Genomic DNA, 9,747 nt, shown 5'->3' with positions numbered 1-9,747 from the left:
GTGATGTGATCATGTGAACTCACTAAGTCTCACTGTGACTTTGCCACTGATGTTGGCTATTGTAATAGGATAGAACTAAGACTTTGACAATTTAGAGCTGGATGTACTCTTTTTTTCTTTCTAGGGTTTCTCACAAGGGTGAGTTTTACCTAGAAATGTTTTTAATGAGGCAGCATTGCACAAACAGCTCATTTTGATATTATGATAATATCTCTCTTATGTCTTATTGTCTGTGAAATGGAATCTGTGAACTGTGAAAGTGAATCACTTAGAAAATTTGATGAAAAAAGAGAGGTTTTTTGGCAGCCGGGCCATGGGCCGGCACGGCCCGGTGAAATTGGCCGTGCTCACCGGGCGGCACGGCACGGAAAAACGGCCCGCGGGCCGTGCCTTGGGCCAGAGGCGCGGCACGAGCACGGCAGCGGCACGGCATGGCCGGCACGGTGGCCCGTGCAGGCACGACGCCACGCCGGCACGGCACGGCCCGATGGCCATCTATAGGCCGCGCCCGTGGGCACGGCGAGGGCGACAGATGGCAGGTCGACACCCACTATCCACAGCACGACACGTGGCGTGGGCAAGGCTTCCCCGATCGTAGGCAGCGGTGGAGTCGTCATGATTCCGGTGGAATTTATAGATGGATTGTTGGATGAGAGTGGCCGGGTCTTTTCTTCGTTGTTATATGCTACCAAACGTATCTGTACGTTGCAACGGAACCAATAGATATAGGAAACGGACTCCGCATCGTTAGAAGCGAGTTGTTCTGACTCGCATAAGCACAGGTCATATATACGGAGAGTGTGACCCAATACTCTTGGAACTGGACTCCGTAATCATCATATGCGAGTTGTTCTAACTCGTATAAGCACGAGTCATGAGTCTAGATTACATGTAAGACATGGAGGGTGTGAACTGATATGTTTTTGAATCGGACTCCATATTAATCATCGCTAGACGGATGTTGTTCTAGCTCGTATAAATACAGGTCATAAGTCCACGCCACATACGACCACATAGGAGCACAGGGCTTGAGTGCAGTTTATGAAGTAAAAAAAGCAGGATGGAAGAAACTCTCCACTGTTTGGGCAGTTAGGGGTGGTGGACGAAAAAAATAAGGATGTGTTTTGACTCTTTAATAATATATATAAGTAAACATGGCTGTGCGTTGCAATAGAACAAAAGAACTACCAAACATTTATGGTAAATGATGACGAGATTTATACAAACCTATTTATGTTTTATTCTTTCTATATAAATTTTTGATTCTATAATTTTTTTATAATGACTATGACATCCACAATATAAGTTAATGTTGATAATATCCTATTGTGGAATTGATTTACAACCTTAACCGTTCGCTTTCTATCGTGCAAAGCCAAAAATATTATTTAGACATAAATATATCATAACTTAAATATTCATATTATCCATGTGTTGCAACAATTAATTAAATATATAATTATGATCTTGAAGTTAGTTGCCGACATCCAAGGATTGGTACTGCCGAGCAGAGTCCGGATAGAAGACATCTGAGCATGAAAAGGAAACGCAGACTCCAGAGCGGAGTCGGAAACAAAAACACGTTGTAAACACAAAACCGTGGACGGTACGGAAGGTAGGAAAAAAAACATGGTAGAAATTTTGGCTCTTTATTATTATATATAGATATAGATATAGATGAATTTGCAAGTTGCTAAAATTCGTATATACTTATTCCGATCACAAATGTAAGTCCACATATATACTTTTCATAAGCCAAACTTTCTTAATTTTGACTATCAAATACACAAGTCTATCAACGTGGCCGCACCCCACTCCTTTGCCCAATAGATGTAGGTGAATAAAAATAGACAAAACAAAATTTAAAATAGATGCAGCGAATGGAATTGTTAACTGGTGTGCCGTGTGCTCCGAATGCAAAGGATAGACATTTGAGGACACGCATGACTGCAGTCTGAACCACACAGAATTCAGGCTTCGTCTACCAAAGGTTTAGACATTTTCACCCTGTTTGCTTGATCATGCTTATCAGTCATGATATAGTGTTTTTCTCTCATAATAAAATAACATCAGTCAGCTTATAAGACATAGAAATGATCAAGCGAACATATGAGTGTCGGTATGCTCCGATGGGCATATGTGCTCCAAATTTGATTTGAGCGCAGACAGTCTCGATTCTGGCCGGGAAACAGGCCAGGAAAAACAATTTGGAACTCTAGCAGCTCCAATGGGCGTGCATACATACATATACAACTGGAAATATAGTTGCTGGAGTGTGAAGTTGAAAAAACAGTGCATGTTAGTTACAGATAATAATAGAAAATATAGTTAAGAGGAATACATATGCAATTTTATGACGACAGAACAAATTCGAAGCAATTTTCTCTTATCCTCGTTTGTTCCTTCCTTTAGATTGGAGCGCGCTGACAAACAGAGCAGGGAAAGGAGCGTCCCATTTGGGAAAATAGGAACGGTAATGCTACAAAACGTACATATAGAATCAGGATGCTCTCCTCTGCGCTCGCTCCAACATATACACACTTTCCTCTATCTACTCCATCTACATTGCGACGACCAACAGAAGTTCCCAACTCCTCGCTTCACTCATTAGCCTCGTTCGTTTCGCTGAAAAAACAAGCTAAAACACTGTTCCGGCTGATTTATTGTAAGAGGAAAACACTGTTCCAGCTGAAAAGACAAGCCGAAAAGTACGGATTATAAGACAAACGAACAGGGTCATTGCAGCTCACCGCGCCGTCCGTCCGTCCGTCCCAAGCCGCCTAGCGGTGGTGCCCCCATCCTGTGTCGAGCTGCGACACGTCTACCGTGGCATCGTGCTCCATCCCCCGCCGCGCCCACTCCGCCTCGTCGCGCCGTGTAGGAGGTCATGGCCGTTGTCGACGTCGGCACTACCGCGACGCTCGACCTCAGCTCGTGACATCACGAGATCCGGAGTGGCCAAACCCGGAGCAGGCTTCTCCGACTGCACCTTGCGCTCCCCTCCTTTCTCGGATGACGCAGGCGTATGTTTCAAGTGTTTCATATGCATGTTGCAAGTGTTTCATGTGGATGTTGCATATGTAGCAAGCATCTATTCCAAATGTTTCAGCTGTTTTTCAGACGGATGTACCACGTGTTTTTATCTACGTGTTACATATGTGTTTCACACTTATGTTGCAAGTGTCTCATCCGTACGTTGCATATGTTTTCACGCATATGTTGCAAGTGTTTCATCTAGATGTTGCATATGTTTTGCAATAGCTACGCACGTGTTTTCCTCGTGTTCCAGACGTATGTTGCAAGTGTTTCAACTGTTTGGGACGTATGTTGCAAATGTTTTTCTCTGGATGTTGCAAAAGTAGATATGTTGTTGCACATGTTGCAGTGGACCCATCTGCAGCAGCAGCAGCTTATAGCTGCTGGGCCCACCTGCATGTGCGTGGGTGCAGAGGGGGCGCGAGGGGCAGGCGTGAGGAAACGTGCGGGCGTAGATCGAGAGTTCGAGACGGAGCAGACGTAGGACACGGAGCGACGCAGGACCCCACTTGAAGCAGGGGTGTGCGCGCGGATGTCCGGACGCTAACCGGACGTCCGAGCGCTAGCCTTTTCCAAATAGAAAGCCAAATTTAGGGGTTGGATAAAGATGCTCTTAATATTTGTGATTACTATAAGTGCATCTCTAATAGTTGCCAAAACTCACTTCTAATCTTGATTTTTTTTCTAAGATCGAAAACAACTACCCTGCAACAACCAAACTCTCAATCTTGGAAAATTGACCAAAATCGTGCGGAAATATCTCTCTGGGCCAATGTGTAGGTGGAAGGTCGTTTGTCGACCTGATCCAAACAACCGTAGTATTTTAGGTCTACCATTAGCGATGACAGTGGACATGTAATAATCAATAAGCGCGCTGACAAGCCCCGAAACCATTGATTCATTGAATGAAACCAGGTACGTTGGCAACGGCTGGGCCCCGCGCGAAGCGGATAAGATCGGGCAGCGCGACACGCGACGTACATGCAGTGCAGACGCAGTGGGACAGTGGTGGTCCATCGCCATCCTGGGGCGACCTCTACTGAGCTGAGCTCTCCACGACGAGACGTGACCCGGGCGGACCGCAACGAGACGGAGGCGGAGACGGCCGCTACCTCCTCCTGTCCCGGCCGGCCGGCCGGCTATCCGCAAGCTTATCCTACCATCGCACGCTTTGGGCAGCCTTGTCTCCCCGTCCGTCAGTCCCTGTCTATCTTTCTCTGGTAGTACTACTAGTACACCTACACGTCACCGCTAGCAGGCCAGGGGCACAGGCAGTGTCGCAGTGGGGCAGATGAGCCTTTGGTCGTCCTGGCACGCATTGCATTTGTTACTGCTTATTTTATTTATTATGTTACCAGCACAGGATTGTTTACATACAGTAAACACGGCAACATTAATTCAAGTTTATTTACAGCTTTAATTTATTCCCGGATTATGTATGCGGCGAATGAAACTGTTAGGACAGATAAGTAAAATAAAAAAGGAGTTTCTTCCCAAAAAAAAAAGGGTCCAAACGAGGATATTAAGGTACAAATTGCATGCTTGCACTTCATCGATATCCTGCTCTTTGGCAAAAGGCATCATCAACCTACTGTCCTACTGCACTGCAGCACACAACCAGGCGGTGGTTAGGCTATCTCCAACATCAAAATCCGAAGACATATTCGTTCTTTGGTAACGCTATAGGCAAAAGGTTCAATATCTATTTGGTATCTTCTTCAACAATAAGACCCAAAAGAGAATTATTTCTACAAATATGTTTCTAGAAGAGAGAATACCCATATTTAGATTGTGCCTCTCAAGTAACCTAAAATAGATCTCTCATATAGTTACTCTGTTGAATATTGATTTTAGATCCTTTGCTATCCGTTTGGAGACGGTCTTACGTTTGGCGAGAGTGAGTAGAGTAGAAAACATTCAATAATCCATGCATGCCATCAGAGCATATATATCCAAAATGCACTAGAATAAATATGCTCCTACTATCATATAAGAGTATCAAACAAATGAACAGATCGTGATGAAACTTTCAATAAATTAGTGCTTCATCTGCACGCCTTGTGATCTTCAAAAAAAAGGTTAGCTCTTGTTGTTGGCTGAGCCTTGAGCCCCCTGACTGAGGTACCTAGCAAGCTCTCTTGCTTTCTAATGGCCATCGCAGCATGAGCAGCTGCTATGTGATCTGGTGCTCAGGTCAATGCATGCGATGCACATCAAGCTACGATGGAGTGTGTGATTGCTAGCTAAAAGAAGAAATTAACGCCTACCACTATAGACCTATAGTATATATATGTATATATATCATGCATGCTTGGTTGGTTGATGCTGATGAATATGAAATGGGATCCCAGTGCAAACTATTACTACAAAGGAGGAGGATCCATGGTGCGTTTCATTTCATCCGTCTTGCTTGCTGTGTACAGTAGTCGTACTCCTTGATCTGTATGTACCCGGCGGCCGGCCCGTTCTTCATCAGCCACTGCGGCCGCCGTCGTCGCCGGTGCTGCCGTCCGTGGTGGGCGGCAGGAAGAAGGGCGGCAGCGCGGTGAGCGAGGTGGACGCGACCCTCCGGATGGAGCAGCACCGCAGCACCCGGCGCCGCTTGTTGAACGGGTTCTCGGGCTTGGCCAGGTCCCGCGCGCTGGTCACCGCCGACGCCGCGTCCTGCAGGTTCGCGAACGACCGCGACTTGCCGGAGAAGAAGTTGGACAGGCCCCTCCTGCACATCACATCTGTGTCGTCAAAACGATCGATCGATGGAACCGTACCGGTGGAGTGGAGGAGGAAGAAGGCGCATGCGTGCGTGTGTGCGAACGATCGGTGACGACGGCGCGATGCCATGCGTGCTTACTTGATGGGGAGCGCGTCGTCGAGGGCGTCCATGTCCATGGACGCGAGCGCGCCGCCCTTCCTCCCCGCCGCTGTCGACGTCCCGCCGCTGTTCACCTCCTCCCCATCCTCCTCCTCGTCGTCGGACACCGCGCCGATGGACGACCTCTCCGCGTCCGCGTCCGCGTCCGCGTCCGCGTCCGCGTCCGCCTCTTCCTCCACCGTCTCCAGCACGAACAGCCCGGCTGCACGCCGCGGCGCCGCCGCGACGCGGTCGCTACCCCGCAACCCAGCCGGCGCCTCCGCCTCCTGGTCCTGGACCACGCCCACGTCCTTCCTCTTCCTCGCCCCGCCGCCGCCACATAGCGGCTGCCCGTGCCCGTAAGCCCCCGCCGCCGCCGCCGCGGCGCCGGGCCCCACGGCCGCCACAACGGACATCGCGTCCGGCCGCCGTCGCCGCCGCAACCAACGGTACTGCTCTCATCAATGGCTCAGACGGCCATGGTCACCGCACCGATCAACGCAAGATCGAATATTTGTATATAAATATAACTTGTCCCGGGATAGAGAAAGAGAGAAGAGACGCTGCCGTCTGGCGATGCCGGAAAGAGAGAGAGAGAGAGGCCGGGAGAACGGGGGAGGAGGAGAAAGGGAAGGAGAAGAGGCGCGAGGTGCGGGGGTGTTTATAGATAGCTAGGAGTAGGTAGCTTCGCAGGCTGAGCAGCAAGAGGCGAGGCCGGCAGCGCAGGCAAGAAGAGGGCCGGAGGAGACGACGTGGGGGGCGCCGCGAGGGCGACGGGCGCACCGGACACACACAGCAGGATGTGGAACGCGCGCGCATGCACACCACGCACGCCGCACCGGCCGGGACCATGCACAGCACAGGCACGTTTCAGTTTCTTCTTGCAAATTCAAATTGCAGTTGCAGTTGCAGTTGCGGATTTGCCTAGCCTAGTTAGCAAGGATTTGTTTCTCGGATCGGATCGATCGGAGAGGTCCCCTGCGGCGGTCCTGCTGCATCATCAGCCTCATCTTGTTATCATCGTCTGCATGCAACTGCAATAATAATCACGTACACGCAATAATAATCACCTTATCTGACGGGAGATTAATTGCTGCTATAACTATAATAGAGACTGCGTACGTTGTTTGGTCATATAATCAATATTTTTTTGTTTGAATTGCAGTAGTCAAGGATAATAAGAATAAATGTTTTCCTAAAATCTGTGTATAGTGAAACTTCAGCTCCCGACAGAACTATTATTATCTTCAGACTACAGATCCTCTTATGTACATATCCCTATGGGAAATCCTGCTTTAATTTTTAATTGCACTAAATATCTTGATGAATAAAAAGAAGAAGAAATTTGCTCTGATTATAGCCTGACCGTCTTCTTGCCCATGATCATTGATCGTGTTCTGTTAGTCTACTCTTACGGCCGCGCGCTAATTTCCATGCTTCTTCCTTTTCAGTGACGGGGAATTTCATGCGGATTTGGTGGTAAGTCACGCTTGATTCGGACCAGGGCCGGCAAGATGAGCAAGACGTAATACGTTTCTTTAAGCTGATTTGATTCTCACTCTTTCTTTTCGAAAAGCCAGCAACATGCATCTTTACGGATGCATGTGAAGAGAAGAAATTCTTGTTTCTCAATTCGTGCCTCCTGTAACGATGTACATGTGCAACTGCAAGTGAGTGTGAGAGTGTCCTCATCTTCCAGCCAACTTGGTTCTCCTAGCGGATTTTACCGACACATGAATCCTGGAGGAAACATAAACAACCTCAGCTTGCCCTGATGGTAATTATTCCTGTCGTTTTCGTGATCTTCGTGGATAGGTGACACGCCCGTATTCAGGATTTTCCCTGTCACGGCTAGACGGCCGACGTGTTGCCAGGTAGGACGTTACGGCGGTTCGTTGTCAAAAAAGTTAAACAGCCTTCGCTTGATCGTTTCTGTGGCTTATAAGCCGGTCGATGTTGTTTTGTTGTGAGAGAAAAATACTATATTATGGCTGATAAGCATGGCTAATACGATCGGCAAACAGGGTGAAAATGTCTAAACCTCTGGTAGACGAAGCCTGTATTCTGTGTGGTTCAGACTGCAGTCATGCGTGTCCTCAAATGCTATCCTGGGGACAAATCAAGTGATTTGCAGAGTCATCGTATCATTCGTCCATCGTAGCTTAATTAGTCGGCTGCTGATCGCTCGACTTTGCTGATCACTTGACCAGTTCATCTTTCTTTAGCAGTAAAATGTGTCCATCAGTCAACAGGCTCTTGTACTTCAGAAAATTATATATATGAACGTACGTGGCGTCCTGAAACGTTATCGCTAACGTCTCTGACTCTGGGTGTGCGTCCAAGAAGCATGAGTTGGATGAAGCTTGGAACTTTGCGAGGGAAGATCATCTCGGCCCTGCAAACACCTATCCTACTAAATGGTCTCCTTCTTTTTTTTCCCTTTTTCTTTTGAAAGATCCAGATTGAATATTGGTAGTATGTAAGAAGACGAGAGTTTTGTGTAAGACGCGCCTACGACCTAATCACCTAATCCTAGGGCGTGTTTAGATCCAAAATTTTTTGGGTTTTTTTGTACTGTAGCACTTTCGTTTTTATTTGGCAATTAGTGTCTAATTATGGACTAATTAGGTTCGAAAGTTTCGTCTCGCGATTTCTCACCTAACTGTGCAATTAGTTTTTTTTCCGTCTACATTTAGTACTTCATGCATGTGCCGCAAGATTCGATGTGACGGGTACTGCGCAAAAATTTTTGATTTTTGGATGGAACTAAACGGGGCCCTAGTCGGGTCTCTTTTCTTCTACCGCGTGCGTATCTTTCATGAGATCCCATCAACGAGGCCTTGTCCTGACGGCGAAGAGATTAGTGTTGATTTGAGCTTATTATTATAGACTATACTTGCACTCTAGTCATGTAAAAGAATGGCTGGGTGAAGACTTTTTCTTCTTGGTCAGTCAGTCAGTGACCAAGTCCAGTCATGTAGGCTGCATGCCTTGCAAGGTGGTACTCCGTATTTAGAGTACTAGAAAATCCAGAGTGCAGAGGAGAGTTGCCCTGTGGCCTTTGCAGTTTTCAGGACTCTGAATTCTGAACGGAAGTATATATATACTGTGCGTTCAAACTTAGGGGTGTTTGGTTTGGGCTGCTACATTTTAGTCCCTTCTAAATGGTTTAGTCCCATTTAGTCACTCTAGAGTTGCTAGAGAGGACTAAAACCCTTTTAGTCACATTTAGTCATAGTGTTTGGCAACAAAGTGACTAAATGTGGCTAGATTTAGGAGCTGCTAGGTGAACCAAACACCCCTTTAACGTGCTTCCGTCTGACATCTCTTTGTTTAACACTTTAACCAAACCCTGTCTGTCTCATCCGTTTCTTGCACTGCATAACTACTTAGTTGTATGCATGCATGTATGTATGTATGTATGATCCAAGAAAGCGACCTTCTAATCACAGATCATGTATCCCAAGATCCTCCTATGACAAAGCATTACACAAGTCAAAAGAAGGATGTCAGGTCAGCCCATCATCTATCCAGCTACTATGCTGCTCAGATTCAGATAAGGTCATTCCAGCAGGTACTCTCTCCTAATTGTGTTTTTTTTTTCTGGACGGAGGGTGTAGAGTAGATGTACTGATACGACGTGCTTTGCTATGGAGGTAGTAGGGAGGCGAGGCTACGGCGCGAGGTCCTGAATCACGGCGTCGAGTTGGAGGCGCCGTGATCGAACAGAGCTAGGCGGCAATAGCACAACAAGGACAGTAGGCGCCTGGGCGCCCAGGGGAGATATTAATCTCAATCCTAGGCTGATTCATTCAATCGTAATTGTGTAGTACTTATACAAGCAATCCTCAACCGACTAG

The 9,747-nt window shown here is 47.2% G+C and overlaps 1 protein-coding gene across 1 annotated transcript; it reads right to left on the bottom strand.

The window, feature by feature from the left end:
* Positions 1-5,025: 5,025 nt before the first annotated feature.
* On the bottom strand, positions 5,026-6,637 carry LOC136521707 (protein OXIDATIVE STRESS 3 LIKE 4-like). Its single transcript, XM_066515470.1, has 2 exons — positions 5,888-6,637; positions 5,026-5,755 (listed from the first exon to the last, which is right to left on the bottom strand). Exons 1-2 carry the CDS (start codon positions 6,301-6,303, stop codon positions 5,509-5,511), a joined length of 663 nt encoding a protein of 220 aa, XP_066371567.1. The 5' UTR covers positions 6,304-6,637; the 3' UTR covers positions 5,026-5,508.
* Between the last annotated feature and the right edge of the window lie 3,110 nt (positions 6,638-9,747).

This window comes from Miscanthus floridulus, chromosome 18, assembly GCF_019320115.1.
Source record: "Miscanthus floridulus cultivar M001 chromosome 18, ASM1932011v1, whole genome shotgun sequence".
Lineage (NCBI taxonomy): Eukaryota > Viridiplantae > Streptophyta > Magnoliopsida > Poales > Poaceae > Miscanthus > Miscanthus floridulus.
Note: the sequence above shows the minus strand (reverse complement) of the source record. Positions and strands in the feature narration are given on the sequence as shown.

Bases quoted from the DNA above. Each gene is read 5' to 3' on its own strand.
- LOC136521707 (XM_066515470.1), bottom strand. From the start codon at position 6,303: ATGTCCGTTGTGGCGGCCGTGGGGCCCGGCGCCGCGGCGGCGGCGGCG. The intron at 5,756-5,887 runs GTAAGCACGCAT...TGTGATGTGCAG, and splicing joins GACGACGCGCTCCCCATCAA to GAGGGGCCTGTCCAACTTCT.